The 23,139-nt window shown below is 33.6% G+C and overlaps 1 protein-coding gene across 1 annotated transcript in view; it reads right to left on the bottom strand.

Moving 5' to 3' along the window:
• Ccdc172 (coiled-coil domain containing 172) overlaps nucleotides 1–21,913 on the bottom strand; it is a 61,380-nt gene extending 39,467 nt beyond the window's left edge. Inside the window, exons 1-4 of the mRNA XM_015498420.1 lie at nucleotides 21,765–21,913; nucleotides 21,469–21,554; nucleotides 2,247–2,363; nucleotides 239–404 (exon numbers count right to left, since the gene is read on the bottom strand). Of these exons, the coding sequence (XP_015353906.1) occupies nucleotides 239–404; nucleotides 2,247–2,363; nucleotides 21,469–21,554; nucleotides 21,765–21,843 (448 nt within the window). The 5' untranslated portion in view covers nucleotides 21,844–21,913. The remainder of the gene's footprint in view (nucleotides 1–238; nucleotides 405–2,246; nucleotides 2,364–21,468; nucleotides 21,555–21,764) is intronic.
• Between the last annotated feature and the right edge of the window lie 1,226 nt (nucleotides 21,914–23,139).

The raw sequence follows: 23,139 nt of genomic DNA, 5'->3' as shown, positions 1-23,139 counted from the left end.
TTTCTAAAAAGGATTATGGATATAGCTCAGTGATAAAGCACCCTTAGGTTCTATCCCCAGTACCAAAAAGAAAAAAGAAATACATTCATTAGGACAATTAAGATAAAAATACAAGCAAATAACTATACGATAACCTGATTTTCTTATGAAAAGGCCAAAATTTCTAAAAAATTCATTCATTCAAAATAAGCTATTTTAAATAATGCCAGAAAAATAAATCAATCATATGGACTCATACCCCATTTCAAAACGTTTGCCTGGTTTTCTAAGTCAGATATTTCAATCTTGACATTTTCTTTCATCAGAAGCTCTCTTTTCTTTGTTATTTCATACTCATTATTGAAGTCTGTAATTTCCTTAATAAATTTTTCTTCCTCCTCTGTCACTCTTTTCTTTGTAACCTCCTGAAATACAGAAATAAAAGATCAAATATGATGTTGGTTGCAATATTTTTCTTTAATGATTTAAAATACAATCATCTAAAATTATTAACAACAAAACTATAAGAATAATAATTTCTGGTATTACTATAAATGGCTTTACTTCATTAGTAATACTGTTTAAAAAACTGAAACTATTAAACAATGACAACAAACTAACTTCAGATGAAAGATTTATCCTTAAGTAGAAATTCTACCATTCATCATTATACCAATGTTTATTTATGAATTAAACTTATCATCACACATGCTATTTTATCACTACAATACAAAATTGGGTGGCAAAATAATTACTAAACTTGAAAATTAAAAATCTATACTCAAAGGCATTACTGCTTACAGAAAATAAAAAGACGAAAAGACAAAGAAATAGATAAGAACATCCAAAGAAACTTTTTTGTTTTTGTTTTTGTACCAGGGATTGAACCCAAGGGTGCTGAACCACTAAGCCACTCCCCAGTTCTTTTTATTTTTTTTATTTTGAAACAGAGTCTCACTTGCTTAGCGCCTCACTAAGTTGCTGAGACTGGCTTTGAACTTGGAGATTCTCCTGCCTCACTCTACAAACTACTGAGATTACAGCCAGGCACCATGGTATCTGGCCAAGGAAACTTTTAAAAATGTAGATTGATGAAAGAAAAATTACATATTAATTTCAAAAGCAGCTCTAAATAACATTTTACACATTGTAAGAAAATAGGAATTACCAAAACTTCAGAAAACACAAAAACTTAAACTTTGTGACAATGTTAGAATCTAAACATTTTTGGATTTTATTTTTTATTTTCTCTTAAGAGATGTCAAATAATTATGGGCCACATTCAGACTCTGGACTTGTTCAAAACCATCACATCAGTTGGTTCTGACTTTTGACCTGTACTTTTAATATCTTTAAATGTATTTTCTTTATTTTTTTTTTCACTTTATTTTTTTTTTATTTTTTTTTTTAATTTTTTATTGTTGGCTGTTAAAACATTACATAATTCTTGATATATCATATTTCACACTTTGATTCAAGTGGGTTATGAGCTCCCATTTTTACCCCAAATACAGATTGCAGAATCACATCAGTTATACATCCATTGATTTACATATTGCCATACTAGTGTCTGTTGTGTTCTGCTGCCTTTCCTATCCTCTACTATCCCCCCTCCCCTCCCCTCCCCTCGCCTCTTCTCTCTCTGCCCCCTCTACTGACATTCATTTGTCCCCCTTGTATTATTTTTCCCTTTCCCCTCACTTCCTCTTGTATCTACTTTTGTATAACTCTGAGGGTCTCCTTCCATTTCCATGCAATTTCCCTTCTCTTTCCCTTTCCCTCCCTGTATTTTCTTTAAAATGTCAACTAATCACAAGTCACATCTCCAAGCATCCTGGCATTCAAAACTACTTTTCAGTTTGTTGCCTCAGACTTAAGATAAAAAGATAAAAATACCCATCCTTTCACTCACATCTATAAATGTGCCTAAAGAATGAATACTTCTACCTTTCAAAAGCATTAAAACCAAGGTCTCAAAGCCTGAGCAATTCAAATCAGTTGTACTCTTCCCTTTAGGCTTATTACAATTGCAAATAATTTCTGTTACATCCCTGCCAATAGATCTCTTTCAAGCTATATTACTCTACCAATTGGTTTTAAATAGCACTTAATACTTTTTACTTATCTGAATAGTACTTTTTACTTATCTGAATAGTACTATCTGCCAATATGCATATAGATAATTTTCTAAAAGTACACCTAAGTATATGGAAATACTTCTTGACAAGGTTATTGAAACAGATTTTTCTAAGTGGTTGGAGACTTACAAAGGTTTGGAGAAGCACACTCCTTTGGTTTGTGATTTCATTGCACTGTCTTTCTAAAGCATTTTCATGAGTTTTCAAAAGCTGAAAGAGGAAGGATTTTTCAGAAAACTGCTGAACCTTCAAAAATACAGAAATCAGAATGAAACAATTAGATTTTTAGGGTATCTATGTTAATAGAACAGATGCACACAGTATAAAACATTTTCTGTATTAATCTTTGCAAAATAAAATTCACATTAAACATCTTACTATACATATGCTATCTTATAAGTACTATATTAATTATAAGTTTATAATCATTTCTCCCAATAAGACCATTAACTTCTCAAGGGCAGGGAATGTGTTTTCTTTTTCCTCTTTGTACCTAGCACAGTTCTAAGGTTAGGTACTAAAGCTTTTGACTATACACAATGAAATTTGACTTCAAGACTCTTGTTTTAAAAAATAAGTTTCTATTTTTACAATTAATAATGGATGAATAAATCATTTATACAACAGATAAACTTTATAAAACCCAAATCCTATGACTATAATTACATAAAATAAAACATAAACCTGTTAAATTCCTCAGATTTTGAGAACTCATTTTAACTTTTATTGGCAGAGTTTTCAAGAACATTTTTATTTTCAGAGCCTACAACAGTTGATTAGCAATGCTGCTAAGGTGGTACGATCTGAAAAGCATCCCTTTCGGTATTCAATCTACAGATTTTCCCTTCTCCTTTTTCCTTCCCATTCCCTGTTTCCCATAGGAACTCATTTTTTAATTTAGTACCTCATTTGGTTCTAAGCAGAAAAAGATACATTAAACATTAATATTAGGTATATAACTATTATTTTATTTAGACTTTTAAAAATGGCATCTCCTGAGACAAATATTGAGATGAAAGTCAGGGAGTTTTGATATGTAAAAGCTAAAAAAGATGCTGGACTAAAAATAGTTTTTCTATAGTGTTCAATATTGGCCCTCATAAGAAAGCATCACTTTGGATGGGCTGTTCCTATCTCTACAGAGAAAAGAAAAAGGATATAAATTCAACTTAAATTGCAGAAAGCAAGATTTATGTTAGTTATAAGAACTTTCTCAAGGTGAGATGCAGGTTGTGAAACCTGTGTCCCAGAAGACATTGAATAGTAAAGAATCTAGGAATAGTCTAGTCCAGAGGCAAAGAGTTAGCTGAAAAGACATTTTGAAATATTATGGCTAAAAGGTCTAGAAATATCAGCATTTTTTAAAAAAAGTGGCTGAAATAAAATAGAAAATATGATCTTACATTTATATTAGATCACAGCAATCTGCCTACACCTACAGTACTTTGTATCATCCTCATCAACCCTATTTTAAGAAAGACATCAGATAGATTAGACAGAAACACTTTACATGATCAAAGGAATTAAGGTAATACTCTAAAAATTGGGGAAAGAAGAATGAGGTATTTTAGTATTTTACCTAAGACAAAAATTAGAAAACACTAAATCTATCAAATTATATAGAAATTGAAAACAAGGACAAATAAGAACACACACACACACAATTTATATACGATATCTCAGGAGACGGCATATTTTTAAAGTTGGAATGAACTGTATATGTGTGTGTGTATATATATATTACTACATATGTATGTTATATACATGAATATATAGTAACTATGATTGCCCATGAAAATGCTTCAGAGACCAAATACTGGCCTACAGACAAAATCTGGTTTAATCTACTGAGGTATTTGAAGAACTATGCCTTTCAAAATTAATATTCTTGAATTCTAATTCTGTTGCTGACAGATGTTATAAAAGACCTGTCAAAACCTAAAAATGAAGAAAATACTACAAATCAAATGAGTATATTTTAAATGAAACTTAAGCAAACCTATGATTCAAATTCAAAAACACTTTGTTACAAGCTCATAAATTAAGAAGCTTTGTTTCAGCAATCAACACTAAGAGCTAAAAATTCCCACTGCACTCCTGTCCTTTCTTAAAAGGGAAGAATATCAAACGATAAAGTTATATGACATATTGGTATTTAACTGTATTATTTTACCATAACCTGAAACATGAAACCTCTATACCAAAAACTAAAAAAGTAGACAGCTATTCAAAAGATTAATAAGAATGGTATATCTATAACTTTCCTCTTCTCTAAAATTTTGTTAATTATCCATTTTGAAGCCCTGTCTGCTTCTTTGGATTTATTTTTACTATTAATCTTTCTTCATTTTGACTTTCTATATTTGTCTTTACCTTTTACTTCTACATTTTTGACTCTCAATCAAGACCTAAAGAGTCAATAAACTAGAAGTTATAGTAACAATTTTAAAATATATCATGATCAAAACATTTAATACAAAAATATCTTGGCAAGTATGGAAAAAAGTATAGCATAAAATAAAATGACAAGAGTTTGGAAAGATGAAGTCATTAGGAGAAAGTACCACAAATGCCTCCCATTTACTGATTCACACACTGAGGACATCAGTAGATTAAGGTGGTAAAGTTAGACAAGGTCTAATTTTAGTGGAACTAAAGGGACAAAAACATTTGTATCCTTTCCATTCCTCTTTGACAAGTTATTAACTCTACGGAAATAAAATAGCTTTTCATAATCACCTATTTGTTAAATTCCTTTTTTTCTTTCTGTTAACCCAACTAACTTCTTGTTTTTCTCTGTCCTGTGTTTGAAAACTAGACCTACCAATGTGTACAATTTAAATATAAGTAAAAATATAACCCTGAATATACTGATGAGATCAAGATGAACTCATTTCACCGAATATCCTCAAAAACCTCTCCTTATGACCTTGATGGGGAGGATCAGTGAAGAAGAGATAGGAAATTGTACCACAGAAAATAATTCTAAACATATTTCTCTGAATCAGGTTTAAATTGAAGTATTATCATAGATGAACTATTTCTTTTATGGTAAGTAGAAACTTAAGAAACTATTAATTCTATTTCCTAAGTTACCCAAAGATCCCAAGAGGCTATAAGCTATATAAATAGTGGAAAGCTCCTAATGGCAAGAATACAAATTTCTCTCATCTCCCCCTGTCCTCTGACTAGAAATGAAGAGGAAATATTTGCATTCAGTCTTAAAGTTGCATTCCAGAATCAAATGGCCAAGCTTTGTCAGAAAACATTGCTGTTTTAGAAAAGTTTAATTTATAGCAATGCCAACTCTCTGGTCAATTCTGCTTCTCTAAGCAATACTTTTCCTTTACCTGTTTTATTCCTCTTGGGAATCTGATTTTTAAACAAAGCTTATAGTTTTCCCAGTGAGCTGACTTATCTGGTCAAGGAGGTCAGTTTTCAACAAAGCCATGATTCGTGACTCTTCACTACTCCTTCAGTCTGGGTGCCTTGAGGTGTTTTTCTAACAGAAGAACTTGAAAACTGAAAATGACTGAGGATTTTAAATGAATGTTTGGGTCCAAGTAAGCAAAAATACAGAGCTACTCTTTGTTGTTTATTGTGGCTGTTGTTAAAAATAATCTCAGCCTTGAGGAATTGACATTTTGCTGATTAAATGCTTTTCCCAATAGCATAACTACTTTAAATAAGAAAACACAAAAAGGGTTGTGTGGATTTTACATTCTTAAAATCATAACACTAAGGAAAAGAAATGTGGTTGTTACAACCATGATAAAAGGCATTTTAAACATTAGGGTACATCAATGAATATCATATAAATAGAAGATGTTAAGTGTTTTGGGTTATTGTTTTGTTTTTCTAAACCATAGATGTAATGCTTAAATAATAACTCACTATGACATAGTAAGAGTAATATAGTAAGAAAGAAAGATTCAATATTAGGAAATGTTAGTCCTTAAATAGTTTATTAGTCTTCCCATGATCTGTACTTAGGAAATTGTACCACAGAAGATAATTTTAAACATATTAGAAACATACATTTCTTTCCAGCATGTCTCCAACTAGTCTTCTTCTCACTCACTCCTTTCTAGTCTCACTAGCCTTTTTGTTATTCCTCAAACAGCTCACACATTCCTTCCTCCAGCCTTTGCAAAGACTTCTTTTTGTGTGTGTGAATTGCTGATATTTTAAATTTTTTTGTTTGTTCTTTCTAGATATACAAGACATTAGAATATCTTTTCAAATATTATATATATATATATATATATATATACATACATACATATACATATATAGAATAAGTACTACTTATTCCATTTAGGATCCAATTTTTGTGGTTGCACATGACGTGAAGTTACACTGGTTGTGTATTCATATGTGAGGATAGGAAAGATATGTTCAATTCATTTTACTGTCTTTCCTATTCCTGTCCCACCTCCCTTCCCCTCATTCTCCTTTGTCTACAATCCAGTGAACTTCTAATATTCCCCTCCCTTGTTGTGGGTTAGCATCCATATATCAACAGGAATACTCTGCCTTTGGATTTGGGGGACTGGCTTCTTTCTCTTAGCATGGTATTCTCCAGTTTGATCCATTTACTGGCAAATGCCATAATTTCATTCATATTTATGAGGGAACATTCCACTGTGTTTATATATACCACATTTTCTTTATCCATTCATCTGTTGTAGGGCATCTAGGTTGGTTCCATAGCTTGGCTATTGTGAAATAAACTGATATAAACATTGAAGTGGCAAACCAAGGAGTGAAATATAAAGGGCCAAATGGTTCCATTCCAAGTTTTCTAAGGAATCTCCATACTGCTTTCCAGAGTGATTGCACCAATTTACAGTCCCACCAGTAATATATAAGTGAACCTCTTTCCCCACATCCTTACCCACATTTATTGTTGCTTGTATTCTTGATAATTGCCATTCTGACAGGGAGAGATGGAATCTCAGGGTAGTTTTGACTTGCATTTCTCTAATTGCTAGAGATGTTGAACATTTTTTTCATGTTTTCTGACCATTTGTATTTCGTCTTCTTTGAAATGCTTGTTCAGTTCCTTAGCCCATTTATTGATTGGATTATTTGTGAAATAAACTGAGTTAAGTCTTTTCAGTTCTTTGTATATCCTGAAAATTAATGCTTTGTCTAAGGTGCCGGTGGTAAAGATTTTCTCCCATTCTGTAGGCTCTCTCTTTATGTTCTTGTTCTGGATTATTTCCTTTGCTGTGAAGATTTTCAGTTTTGATAACATTCCATTTATTGATTCTTGATTTTACTTCTTGCACTTTAGGAGTTTTTTTTAAAGTTTTTTAGTTGTAGATGGACACAATACCTTTATTTTATTGTTAATTTTTATGTGGTGCCAGCAATCGAACTCAGTGCCTCATGCATGCTAGGCAAGAGCTCTAACACGGAGCCACAACTCCGGCCCCGACTTTAGGAGTCTTATTGAGGAAGTCAGTTCCTAATCCAACATGGTGGAGAGTTGGGCCTACTTTTTCTTCTAGTAGGTGTAGGGTTTCTGCCTATGTCCTTGATCCACTTGATTTGTGCAGGATGAGATACAAATTCAAATTCATTCTACTATATGGATTTTCGTTTTTCCAGCACCATTTGTTGAAGAGGCTATATTTTCTCCAATGTATGTTTATGGTGCCTTTGTCTAGTAAAAGATAACTGTATTTATGTGGGTTTGTCTCTGTGTCTTCTATTCTGTTCCATTGGCATTCATGTCTGCTTGGTGCCAATACCATGCCATTTTTGTTATTATAGCTGTGTAGTATAATTTAAGGTCTGGTATTGTGATGCCTCCTGCATCACTTTTCTTGCAAGGATTGTTTTGGCTATTTGGGGTTTTATTTTTCCAAATGAATTTCATGACTGCTTTTTCTATTTCTATGAAAAATGTCGTTGGAATTTTAATAGGGATTGTTTTCAATCTATATAGTACTTTTGGTAAGACAGTGATCTTGACAATATTAATTCTGCCTATCCAAGAACATGGGAGATCTTTTCATCTTGTGAGGACTTCTTCAATTTCTTTCTTTAGTGTTCTGAACTGATCTTACAGGACAATACCATAAACCCTATGAAAAATCTTTAACAGAAGAGAAAAAGAATTATCTAATACTTTCAGAGAAAGAGATTAGTATACCTCCATAATTTTACTGTGGGATGTCCTTCTTTTTCTTTTTTTGCTAATCAAGAGGATGCAAACAAAGGTACATCCAATATAAAGTAAGAGCAAGGGGCACAGGTTGTGGCTCAGTGGTAGAGCTCTTGACTCACATGTGTGAGGCACTGGGTTTGATTCTCAGCGATGCATATAAATAAATGAATAAAATAAAAGTTTATCAACAATTTAAAAATATTTCAAAGAGTAAGTGCAAGAAAGACATAATAAATATAAAATATAACAAGATGAAATACAAAGGAAGGCAGAAATGGGGGAGGAGCAACATAATTTAAGCTTTCAGAGAACATTAAATAACAAAACTGAAACTGCAGAACATACAGGTGAATCTAGTAATTTTCATTTTCTTAGTGTGAGTACATAATACAATGAGTGAATGAAAAATACAGTGACTACTAGTATAGTTTGGTGCCATTACCTTACTTTGTGCCAAAGTGCTAACAGTTTTATTCACCACTGCTTTTATAATACCAAGGTACATATTAGCACAATGAAAATGGAAAATGATGTCTCTGCACTAATATAAAAACAGTATAACCTCACAGAATCCCTGAAAGTATCTTGGAGACTCCTACATATCTGAAGATTACACTTTAAAGAACCAATGCTCTGGGCTGGGGTTGTGGCTTCACCCAGCACATGTGAGGCCCTGGGTTTGATCCTCAGCACCACATATAAATAAATAAAAGAAAAGAAAGAAAGAAGCAGAGAAAACACTTAAACAAACAAACAATGCTCTAAGGTGGCAACTAAGGAGAGACCTAGGATAACTAACCACCAAAATTTTCATGGGGCCCATGTGATGTTAGCACTGACTATGATGTTAGCTGGTCACTACTGTATAAGTCAACTTTCCACTGCTATAACAAAATACCTAAAAAAAAGCTTAAAAGGAAGAAAATAATTAGTTTTATTAAACATCTCATGGCTTGAGAGGTTTCAGTTTATGGTTGCTTGGCTCCATTGTTTCAGGGCCTGTAGCAAGGCAAAACATCATAGTAGAGAATACACAGTGGAGCAGCCTGCTTACCTCATGGTGGCCAGGAAGTAGTAACTTATTTGCTACAACTTGGCCCTACCTCCTAAAGTTCCCCAAAATCCTTTTTATCTAAGAATGTTTCAATGGATTAATCTACTGATGACATTAGAATCCTTATGATCCAATCTACCTCCCATGGCCCCACCTCTGAACACTGATACATTGAGGGTCAAGCCTTCAACACATGAGTTTTGGGAAGACATTTCAGACCCAACCCATAACACTCTACCAAGAGAGACCTAAATAAAGTGGGTATAAATTACACAATAATAGTTGAGGGAATAAATATTTCAGGTACAGGAAATAGCAAGTGCAAAAGCCATAAAAGAATGGTTGGTACATGCAAGAACAAAAGAACCTCTTACAAAGTTACACATCCTTAGAAAATCATATTATCCCAAAACAGGTGGCTAGTGGATAATGCTCAATATGATACTTGAAAGACACTCTCTTTTGTCAATTTCCAAGTTTTGGATAATTATTTATGACAAATGTGATAAGACTTTCTTTAGAGAGTTAGAGAGAAAATTAAAACTTTTAAAAATGAAAACCTCAAAAATCTTGAGTTCAGTTAGTTTTATATTGTTGAAGTTGCTTGATGTCAATTCTCTTACTAGAGTAAGAAAGGTGTTATATAATTTATTTGCCAATTATTCATGGTGCGATTTAGAGGTTGTTTAATGAATGTTTGTAGAATGAATGATTATCCAATGTGTGATTGGAGATATTTAGAAGTGAAAATCACAGTTAATTGATTTTCTAAGAAATCATAAATCACAAAGGAAACTTTTAAAAAAGGCATTCTTTTGTGCTATACAGCTTTATGAGACTAGCAAACTAAAATTTAATCTCATGCTTTCTGCATACTGAGCCACAAATTTACTGTTCTTTAATTAAAGAATCGTTCCATCAGTTCCTGGAAAGGAAAACATTTTTTTTCTGCTCAAAACATTTCTAATATTTCAGGCTAAACAATTTGTTAAGAATAGCTCTTAAAAAATAAAGAAACAGAGGCACTGGTAAATTTAACAATTAGAAACAGTGCAGTGGATTTTCCACTTTGTGGATTCAAGCCAGGAAGTACACAACTTTTGTGATTTATAAATACCTCACAAACAGAAATGCTATCTAGTATTTATTTGCTCTAAATTGCTAGAGCCATGAAATATTCTTTGGATTTTCTTATAAGCATGAAAATAAAGTTGAGAAAAAGACATCCAATAAATGCTATATATAATATTTTTCACTTCATTTAGAAATGTAGTCATTTCAGCTCACTTATTATGAAGGGAGGCTTCTACTTCTCAGAGGCCAGGTCTCCCCATAAAATAATGGTAATCATAAATATGACCATTAATCAAAGAATTCATGTTTAGAATATATGAGCCAAATGGCCCATAAGCACATGAAAAGATGTTCAATAGCAGTGTCATTAGGGACCTGGAAATACAATCCACAATAAGATATCACTTCACACCCACTAAGATATCTTTAAAAAAAAAACAGAAAATAAGTGTTGTTAAGGATGCAGAGACTCTGGAACCCTCATATACTGCTGATGAGAATGAAAAATAATGGAGCAACTTTGAAAACAGTCTGGCATTTTCTAAACAACATTAACTTGGGTTACCATTTGACCTAGCAATACAATGTATGTTCAGACAAACACTTAAACATAAGTGTTCACAGCAGCTAAAAACACTGTTCATAGTAGCTAAAGAGTGAGAATAACCCAAATGTTCAATTGATGAACTGATACACAGAATGTGGTTTACATATACAGTAAAATAGTTTCAACCATAAGAAGGAATAAGATATTGATAATATGCTACAACATAAATAACTTTGAAAATATGCTAAGTGAAATAAGTCAGTTACTAAAGATCACATACATTATAATTCTATTTATATGACATGCCCAGAGATAAAAAAAAATGTATTAATTTTTGAATGTTGGGACAGGGACATAGAAGAGTAACTGTTAATAAATAGAGGGTTTCTTTTGTGATAAAGACAATGTTTTAGAATTATGTAGTAATTTTTAGTCTGCTTTGTAGCTTCTCAAATGTATTTTTATTTTGTAAAGTGACCTAGCAGCTATGTCCCCACCCAGAGCTTAAGAAAAAAAAAACATTATATGTAGCTTAAGTGCCCTGTATACCCTTCCCTGATTACAGTTATCTTCCACCACTAAGAGAGATAATCACTATCTTGATGGGCTATTTATCATCCCCATGCATGTCATTAGACTTTTACTATATTTATATGTCCCTTACAAGATATGTTTTTGCTTGCATATTTTTAAATGATACCAAACTTATGCAACTTCTATAGGTTTTTTTAAATAATATTATGTTTTAGAGATTTATTAATTATTTTAAAGTCATCATTAAGTGACTTTTTTACAATGACATCTAGTACTTGGAACCCTGAGGTCATACTCCTGGGAATAATAAATAAGTCCATTAAATGTCTCTGCCTCCCCTTTTACCCATTTAATCAAGTGATTTTTCCAAGCATTTGAAACTACCATTAATTGAGTTATTGTTCAAAATAAAAGAATTTAAAGTGCATTTTATAATTTGAAAGGCTTTTTAAAGACTTGAGCATAACTCCTTCAGTGAGGGGAAAATGTACAGGGGGAAATCTTGCATTATATTCTGTCATGTCATAAATCATACCAAGAGTAAATGATAAAACATAATCAATAATTAACCTGAAATACTTCAACCGACCACAGGCACTCTCTACACAACCACTCTGACTTTAATGATGAAAACTTGCTTGCAGACACCATGGTGGCCTCCCTGACATGCATTCCTCCTTTCCTTGGTAACTAGTTAATCCAGAAACCTGCACCATTCCAACAGTCCTGTGGATTTGGAAAACCATAGTTACTGGTTCACAGGGTAGTCACAAGTCATAATTTGTGAAAAATGAGATGGGAAAGACAAGTTACCTGTTGAGGGTCTGAGGAAGAAACTTTCTTGCTTTTCAAAGAAAGCTTCTGGAAACAACATTCTCTCTCTGGTTTTGAACAAAAAAGGCATGTGACCTTAGGAGTTGGCAGTAAATTATTTCACAAGGGCACATTATTCTACTTTAGTAATAAAATTCCTGTTTTGCTCAGTGCGATAATATACTCAGTTAAAAAATACATTCCCAGAATCCACTGCCAATGTAGATTATATAGCAAAATCCTAATTTTTGAGACACAGGCCTTAAGTCCCTGGGGAGGAATTCCCTTCCCCTAAAACAATATAAGGCTGTTTGAGGAGAAGCTTTTTATTTTAGTCCTTCTTCTTTTTCCAGCTGGAACTCAGATATGATGCCTAGCACTAGAACAGTACTTGTGACTCTAAGGAAGAAAGTCACATGCTACGGATGGTAAAAAAAAAAAAAAAAAAAAAAATGCTAGGGTCTTTTAGGATTTCTTTGAGCAGCTTTAATGGCCCTGGATTGCACACCTTCAGACTCCCCATTATATGAGAAAAAAATTAACCCTTATTTTGTAAAGCCACCATGGCCAGATTTCTGTCAAAAGCAACCTGATGCATTTACAACTTACAAAACTGTCAAATCAAAAGTTAGATCTTCAATTACATAAATCAATTCATTTCCCTAGATTATTTAAGCCATTTTGAACTGAATTTTTGTTACTTGCAACCAAGATAATCCTAAGCTGAAAAGAGCCTCCTTTCAAAGAAGTGCTTTCTGTGACTTTTAGTCCTCCCACAGAAAGGACAATATATTCATCCCAACCTAATTGATCTTTAGTGATGAGTAGTCATATTACAGGGAAATCTTTCCAAAAGAATAGTATTCTCTTGCTTACATAAGGGTACTCAACTGGTAAAGCAAAGCAACAATGAAATGGCACATTCCTATTAATAACTTCTTTAAACACACATGACACATACTTAGAAAATTTGACACAATGAAGTAAAGGACAACTTTGAGTGAACCATGCCTTCAGTTTCCTGTCACTGAGTCTTCAAACTTCTCTTCATCTACTTTCTTCTTTTTTTTTAAATATTTTTGTAGTTGTTGAGAGACCTTTATTTTTTATTCATTCATGCACAGTGCTAAGAATCAAACCCAGTGCCTCACACATGCCAGGCAAGTGCTCTACTGCTGAGCCCAGCCTCAGCCTCCACTTCATCTACTTTCATCTTTCCTTCTTTCCTCCTTTTACACTACAGTATAATGGGTTAAGGCAAGTTCACAGGGTAGTCAACCAGTACAAATTCAAACCTTGGATCTATTACTTACCACTTATGTGACCTCAAACAAGTAACTTAATTTCTCTGAGTTTTAAATTTTCTTAATGCCAACTGCACAGGGTTTTCTTATAAAAATTGAGATAATCTTTAAACTGCTTAGGATAAGCTCTGGTCCATAGTAAAAATTTAGTTATTTAGTTTTAGTTTTTAAAACACAAAAGACATCCCCCCTCTTGTCTAAGGCCAATTCTTACCTTGTACTCTGGATCCCATTCTCCTTTTACCACCCTACGTACTTTCAATGTTTTAAAGTCAAGTGGCTTAAAGGAATTCAGTAAAGGAGACTTAAAGATTATAAGCAATAAAGTATGACTATGCCCCAAATTTTCTTGGTCATGTTGAATTAGACCAGAAACAGTGCAAATGCTAGGAAGAAAGTCATAGGGTCAACACTCTGGTGCAGACACCAACTTCCTTAATAAGACCCCTAATGCTCAAGAAATAAAACCCAGAGTCAATAAGTGAGATGGCCTCAAATTAAAAGGCTTCTGTACAGCAAAGGAAACAATTAAGAGTATGAAGAGAAAGCCTAAAGAATGGGAGAATATCTCTACCTGCAACTCTTCCATTAGGGGATTAATATCCAGAATATGTTAAAAAATTCAAAAAATTTAACACCAAAAAAATCAATAAATGGGCAAATGATCTAAACAGACATTTTCAAGTGAAGAAATACAATTGGCCAACAAATGTATGAAAAAATGTTAACATCCTTAGCAATCAGAGCAAGGAAAACCAAAACTATACTGAGAGTTCATCTCACTCCAATTAGAATGGCAATCATCAAGAACACAAGTAACAATAATTGCAGACAAGGATATGGGGGAAAAGGTACACTCATGCATTATTGGTAGTAGTGAAAATTAGTACAACCACTTTGGAAAGTAATATGGAGATCCTCAAAAAACTAGAAATAGAACCACCATATGATGCACCTATCCCACTCCTTGGTATTTATCCCTCCAAACTAAAATCAGCACACTACAGTCACAAATGCAAACCAATGTTTATGGTGGTGCAAATTCACAACAACCAAATTATGGAACCAGCCTAGGTGTCCATCAATAATAAACAAATGGATGGAGAAAATGTGGTACACATACACATGGAGTTTTATTCAGCCATAAAGAAGCATGAAATTATGCCATTTTCTGGTAAATGGATGAAACGGAGAACATGATGCTAAGTAAACTAATCCAGACTCAGAAAGTCAAAGGTTCACATGCAGAAGCTACAGAGAAATAAGGAATAATAAAAAAAGGAATCTCATGAAAATAAAAGGAAAAAGTGGAGTAATCGATGTTGATAGAGAGGGAGGCAGGAGGATGACAAAAGGGAGAAACTAGGGAATGAAACTGACCGAATTATGCTATGTGCATGTATGAGTATATTACAATGAATTCCAATTTTACCTGTAACATAATGTACCAAATAAAAATGTAATAAATAAATAGAAGGAAGACCAGTAGAATAGAAAAGGGGATTGAGGGAAGGGAGGAGGAAATGAAGGAGAGGACTCTATGTTTTCCAAATGAATTTCATGATTGCTTTTTCTATTTCTATAAGGAAAGATGTTGGGATTTTAACTGGAATTGCACTGAATCTGTTTAGCACTTTTGGTAGTATGGCCATTTTATTTTGACAATATAAATTTTGCCTATCTAAGAGCATGGGAGATCTTTCTATCTTCTAAGGTCTTGTTCAATTATTTTCTGAAGTTTTCATTGTAGAGGTCTTTCACCTCTTTTGTTGATCCCCAAGTTTTTTTGTTTGTTTATTTTTCTTTTTGAGACTACTGTGAATAGGGTGGTTTTCCTAATTTCTCTTTCAGAGGATTCACCACTGATGTACAGAAATGTATTAATTTATGGGTATTGATTTTATATCCTGCTACTTTGCTGAATTCATTTATTAATTCTAGAAGTTTTCTGGTGAAGTTTTTTTTGGATCCTCTAAGTATAGAATCAGGTCTCAGCAAATACTGATTAGTTTGAGTTCTTCCTTTCCTATTTGTATCACTTTAATTTCTTTCATCTGTCTAATTGATCTGGCTAGAGTTTCAAGATTATATTGAAAGAGGCATCGCTGTCTTGTTCCAGTTTTTAGAGAGAATGCTTCCAATTTTTCTCCATTTAAAATGATGTTGGCCTTGGGTTTACCATAGCATGAGACATCGCAATACCAGACCTTAAACTCTATTACAACACTATAGTAACAAAAACAGCATGGTACTGGCACCCAAATAGACATGTAGACAAATGGTACAGAATAGAAAACACAGAGACAAAGCCACATAAATACAGTTATTGCATACTAGACAAAGGTGCCCAAAACATACATTGGAGAAAAGATAGCCTCATCAACAAATGATCCTGGGAAAACTAGAAATCCATATGCAGCAAAATGAAACTAAACCCCTATCTCTCATCATGCATAAAACTCAACTCAAAGTGGATCAAGGACCTAGGAATTAGACCAGAAACCCTGTGCCTAATAGAGGAAAAGTAGGCCCAAATCTTCATCATGTCATATTAGACCCCGACTTCCTTAACAAAACTCCTAAAGCACAGGAAATAAAATCAAGAATTGATAAATGGGATGGATTCAAACTAAAAAGCCTCTTCTCAGTCAAAGAAACAAACAATGAGGTGAAGAGAGAGAGCCTACATTTTAGGAGCAAATTTTTGCCCTAGGCATGTCAGATAGAGCACTAATCTCAAGGATATATAAAGAACTCAAAAAGCTAACACCAAAAAAACAAACAACCCAATCAACAAATGGGCTAAGGAGCTGCACAGACACTGCTCAGAAGAAGATATATAATCAATCAACAAATATATGAAAAAATGTTCACCGCCTCTAATAATTAGAGAAATGCAAATTAAAACTACTTTAAGATTTCATCTCCTGTCAGAATGGCAGTTATCAAGAAGAACACAAACAACAATATGTGTTGGCGAGAATGTGAAGAAAATGGAACACCCATATTGCTGGTGGGAATGCAAATTGGTGCGGCCAATCTGGAAAGCAGTATGGATATTCCTTAGAAAACTTGGAATGGAACCACCTTTTGACCCAGATATCCTACTCCTCGGTCTATACCAAAGGACTTAAAAACAGCATACTACAGGGACACAGCCACATCAATGTTTATAACAGCTCAATTTTATAATAGCTAAATTGTGGAATCAGCCTAGATGCTCTTCAATAGATGAATGGATAATGAAACTGTTGTATATATACACAATGGAATATTACTCAGCATTAAAAGAGAATAAAATTATGGCATTTGCAGGTAAATGGATAAAGTTAGAGAATATCATACTAAGCAAAGTAAGTCAATCCCAAAAAAAACATCTCCATAATGGGGAGGGGGGGCATGGGAAAAATGAACAAACTTTGATTGGGCAAAGGGGAGAGTGGGGTGGTGAGGAGGTATGGGAGCAGGAAAGATGATGGAATGAGATGGACATTATTACCCTAGGTATATATATGACTGCGCATATGGTACAATGCTACATTGTGTATAATTAAAAAATGAAAAGCTGTGCTGCAATTGTGTACAATGAATCAAAATGCATTTTACTGTCGCATATAACTAATTAAAATAAATAAATGAATTTTTAAAAAAAGGAGGAGGGGAGGAAAAGGTAAAGTACTGAGGATTGAAATGGAGCAAATTATATTACATACATTTATGAATATATCAAAATGAACTTCACTATTATGTATAACTATAACACACTAATAAAAACATTAAAAAATTTATTGGTCACAATTCATGGAAATATAGGAATGTATTAAATTTTGAAAAACAGAATTTCCATTTTATTTTCAAAAGTCAAGATTAAATAACTCATGTCATTTAAAAAAGTTGTTAATTAGAGGGGAAAAACAATGCCCTTCTTTCATTCATATTTTTAAGAAAAAAAAATTTTTTTTGCAGCACTGAGGATTGAACTCAGGAGTGCTCTACCACCACCACTACATCCAAATCCTTTTTCACTTTTTGAGAAAGTGTCTAAGTCATCCAAGCTGGTCTCAACCTTGCCATCCTCCTGCCTCAACCTTCCAACTAGCTGGGATTACATGCATGAGCAACTGCACGTGACCTTTAAGAAACTTTTATTCAATAATAAAATTAAATTTAGGCAGGATGTAAATTGTTCTTCAATAAAACAAATTTAGAAAGGAAAAAAACACTTTAATTATAAGACTCCATTTCAATATTATAAATGATGGTAATTTGAGATTTTGTTCTTTCCCTAATTAGGTAACAGAGTACTAAAGGATATGACTTTGCCTGCTGTTCTGGAAGGCTCCTACTTTAACCAATTAAAAAAAAGAAATGTGCACATTTTGAAGTAAAGAAGTAAACAAAATCACCTTAAGTTTCTTCTTTATTTCAATATAATTTCTCTTTAAAATTCATAAAACATTTTATTATTGCTATACTTATGCAATAAGTTAAAACTGAAAGAATAAACAAATTATTCATAAAATAGCCTCAGATTTTCCTCCATTTACTCCTGCTTAAGGGATTATGGTATTATCTGAGGTTTCATATAATTTGTTTACAAAAATAAAATGCCCAAATTATATGGCTTTTTTTTTAAATAGAAGAAACTCTTTTTTAGATGCTTGTAAAAAAAAAAAAAACTACAATTGTTCTCTGAGTCCTTAATTTTGGTTTGCTCTAGTATTAATTCTATAAAACCTTTCCTTGACTATTGGAAGCTTTGGGCATATTGGTAAGCATTAATGTAAATCCAAGGCATGTTCTCATCTTTCTGTTTTCATATTACCAAACCTAACCAGGCATACTGTAGCTGTCCAATTCACAAAGTAATCATACTATATAATCTGAGACTTTCACAACCATATATTTTAAAGGACTCATCGAGCCCTGAAAGGCAAATGCTATCATTCAAGTTCTAATTACATGCTACCTGAGTTTTACAGAACAGAAAAAAATGAATACTGTACATCTTAAATACATTTTTTGACCATAAGCAACCTCCAAAATAAATGCCCAAATATCTTCTGAATGTATAACTGTACAATAGCTCAAGCACTGCCTTATCCAAATTATGTTCTTTATGTTGCTTCCACTTGACAAATGGGTCAATAAATGCCAAGTCAAATATTCAAATAAATATGTTTTCATTGTTATTGGCAGGCATATAATTAACTCTGAGAATAAAAGAAACAAGAAATCAATTTATGATTACTTCTTTAGTTCTTCCATTAGTCATTTATATTATAATTGTAGTTCCACTTTTAAAATCTTTATATGCACACACATACCATCATGACAATAATTATAAATCAAATTATTTCAATTACAAATTAGTGTTGTATGAACTGTGACCCTTATATGTTAATTTTATTAGTTAGATTCAATTGTATTATTATCCATGTATATGAGCTAATTAAAAAGCAATGCACATTTATGAGCCTATATTAATTAGTAATTTTGGCAAATGTTTCTAAACAATGCTAGAGATGTGCTCTGTCTTCTCTCTAATACAAACAATTGACTCAACATTTTCTTCAAATATATATATATATGAACAATTTACATTTCCATTTTTGGTGGAAACAGGTACCTAACAAAGAAAATATTACAAAGAGTAAATTTTTTTTACAAAGAAAATGTTACAAAAACAAACCTTTTATTTTAAAAAAAATGTTATCTGTCAGGTCAATATCTTTGCCAATCTAGGAAAAATGCATTTTATACAAAAACTTACATAGGTGACCTTTTAAAAATATTGTCTCCAATGCAAAGCTTCAGATGTATTATTATATGTCATGAAGAAAAAAATTTTTTAGATGAACTAAAAAAATCTGTTTTAATAAAATATGTTGTCATTACTGAACTGTTACTTTTATTACAGTAGTTTGTTTTTAAACTATATACCATGAATAAGACATTTAACCTTTTGACTTCCTTGCCTTTAAAAGAGGGATAATGATGGTGCCTCATCAAGGGACTCTAGTTAAGATTAAAGGTGTTAATACAGGTGAAGTATCTAGAACAGTGCCCACCTATACATGCACTATTAACTATGCATGACCTAGTTATATATACTTTGCCTATTATTTATATTAGCTTCTGGTTACTTAGAAGTTGTATCTTAATTTTTTTTCAAGGAAAAGAAAACTAGCATAATAACACTGTTTATGCTTTGCTCATCACATCAGCTTTTAGTACTGTTAGTAACAGCTAATTTATCTATTCATAGGCAAAATAGGAGGTAGGATGTCACCAAATAATAGTTCTGAATTTTTAAGTTAGAGGTGGTCTCTCATAATGGGGTGGGGTAGAGGGAAGGAGAAATGGTGGTCAACAGTACTTAGTTACTATTAGGATAAATAAGTCCTGGCATTCTATTGCAAAGAAGGGTGACTATAGATAACTGTGTATAGTGTATTTCAAAAGATAATGTACAGAGTATCTTTTCTATAGATGATTTTTTAATCTTTTTACTACAAAGAAATGATAATATTTGAGGAATAGACATGCTTATCCTGATTTGAGCATTACAAAATGTATACCTGTATAGAAACATCACAAGGTAACTATAAATAGATATAATTTTTGTCAGTTAAACAAAAACACAGCACTTTCCCTATTATCTACCACACAACTGGTATTCACTAATTCATTAAACACACTAATGTATACTATATGCTAGGCAATGGACATAAGAAAAAACATGGGAAAAAATTCTAAATCTATTTCTCACAAAATAATGGGGGATACAAACAAAAGCATGTATTGTTATTTAATAGAATTTTACCATATTGTCCAGGGAGGGCTTTATAGGCGATGTTTGAGCAGGATATGGAAAGAAAAGCTGAAGCTCACCAAGTGGAGAAGGTTCTAGGATCATATTATCCAGAAAGAAAACTGAAAATTCCTCACAATATAAGTTAGACTAGACATATGTAAAGCTAACACTTGCTCAGATGTCCCATTGCACAGTTTGTTTAGTTCATCATTAGGTGTTGAATAAATATTTTTGAATTAGTATCTTCTTCGACCCATAGAGAGGCTTCATTGTAACATACTTAAATGACATTTTCAGCTTCCTAACAATCTATTCCCATCTGCCAAATCAGACTTCAGAAAGATCCTCTCAAAACCATTTTTATCACCTCTCCCTGATTATGAACTTGTTAAGAGTTTCCTCCTATTCCCAGATAGCAGTCCTTTACTTTTTACTAGATTTCTCTCCCAATAGGACTCAGGCAGACTCAAGAGATGTTTTCTCTACTTCTTTTGTCTGCCTCTCCAAAACTTTATCCACTCTTCAAAATCCTTCAAGGAACCATTGGACTCTCACTCCAATTTAAAATAACAGAACTTTACAAATGCTGCAGCAAAAAGAGAAATGCTAGCAGTGTACTTTTGGATGAAAGACATGCCCCCAAAGAACTGAAAAACAAAAGAAGACTCGTGAAAATTATGCTCAATCCATTAGATCGACATAGCACACTTCAATTATTTATTATTCCAAATTTATATACTAAACTGACTACTTATTCTTCCAAAGATACCGTGCTCCTTTAAAACCTTAACCATCCCATGAAGTGAAAGATGAATTCTTCATTACTTAAACTGGTTTCTTTTGGGCAAGCTCATATTAGAACCGAAGGTTATCACCAGATTCAGAACTTTAAATATTACTGGATGACAGCAAACTGACACAGAAAGTCGAGAGATTCCTAGTTGAAGGACAAGTTTGTTAGATAGTGAAATATCCCTGCCCCCAATCCAGCTTTATCAAGTGATAATTAGCATGCTATCCACGTCAATACCTTAGATTCCAATTTGATTTTCTCTTCATTCAGCTCCTCGGTTGCTTTCTTAATTTTTTCACGACATCTGGTTATTTCTGACCTTACTGCAATAGAAATGAAATCTTTAGACTCATCAATCTTTCTTAAGTCCCCATTCCAGGAGCATTTGGTAGGCCCCTTTCCAGCTGTCTTTCCCTCGAGGAGAAGGACAGATTCCCCTAAGGGCCCTGGTCACTACCATAGGCTTTTTACGTTCTCCAAGCTCCCAGTTGGAGAAGACAAAAAGCTCTGAGCAAAGGGCAAAAACACCCGACCTTCTCGCATCACCCGACGACTCTCCTCAGCCTGATGCTCGCTGAAGATGATGTGCTGAAACAGGGACTCCAGGCTCATCTCGGGCCTGGGCTCCCGCGAATCCTTCTCTGGCTGCTGAATATTTTATAACCGAGTCTGAGGATCCTGGAAAGACAATAAGGACGGCTTCTTCTAGCCGGTTTCCAGCTGGACCTGCCTCCAACTCGCGTCCCTGCCCTCGCCAAGCCGCAGCCCCACGCGGGCCACAGTCTAGGCCCAGAGGAGAGAGCCGCCCACGGGCCTGCGTTTCCCCGCTGGCAGTTTGCATGTCCAGGTTCCCGTCCCCCACCCCGCGCTCTCAAGCAAGTCTCAAGCGCATCTGGGCAGCAGCCCTTCCTGTGGCCAGTCTTTTCCTCCCAGGGCCCTCATTTCTTTGGTACTAGACCTTCAAAGTTCTCAGACTCTTGGCAAAATGGCACCTGCCAACATTGCTAGGGCGGGAAACCTTCGGGTGGGCTGTGTCCAGAGCTCTCGTTCTGGCCTCGCGAGAACTTCAAACTATGGTGGCTGGTTAGGCCCCTTAGACAGTCAGGGTAGTTTTCTGTGCGTGGACCAAAGAAGACTTTAGGTCTTAAAAGAGCTGAGGTGCTCAGGCTCCAAGACACAAACACCCAGTATCCCAAAGTACTGAAGTACCCATGATTCTAAATATAAACTTTTGCAAAGTCTTATCCTTGGACGATGGCAAGAGGGCTATAAATGTGCAATGTCTGACACTCCGCCTTAATCATTCCTTTGTAATCAGGGCATATCTTTTTTCTCTGCTTTAAAATTAATCATTGCCTTTTGTAATCAAGCTGCAGTAATATTAACACTTCAATATCTGCGTAATATGTGTCAGAGACCAAAGTGGTTACTAATTAAAGCTTAAACATGAAAGGCACCTTTGGGACTTTTGCATGGGATTTTTTAAATTAAAAAATAAAATATTTTTACTTTTAGTAGGTCAAAATATTGACATTGTAGTAAACATTTGACTTCATTTCTGAATGTAAAATTGACATTGGTTAAGCTTTGAAAAGTAATTTCTAGTTAGAAGGTATTCAGAACTAGGTAAAATAAGGTAAATCTAAATTTTTGTCACATCACAATAGGCTTAATTAATATTTCATACGTGCTGCAGTATAATCAGTTATAAATTTTAACCTATTCCGAATTTCTGCCTTAATTTCCATCAAGTCATGTCCGCATAAAATATAGTTTTTCAAGTTTATTATAAAAGAAAACATACTGAAAAGTGTAGTGAAGCAGAAAAGAATTACCTATAAGTATATTAAGAAGAAAATATTAATGAAAATTAATATTGTCTTTCAGGTAACCCTCCTCACCCAGCAT

Source organism: Marmota marmota, unplaced genomic scaffold (assembly GCF_001458135.2).
Source record: "Marmota marmota marmota unplaced genomic scaffold, marMar, whole genome shotgun sequence".
NCBI classification, from domain to species: domain Eukaryota; kingdom Metazoa; phylum Chordata; class Mammalia; order Rodentia; family Sciuridae; genus Marmota; species Marmota marmota.
Note: the sequence above shows the minus strand (reverse complement) of the source record. Positions and strands in the feature narration are given on the sequence as shown.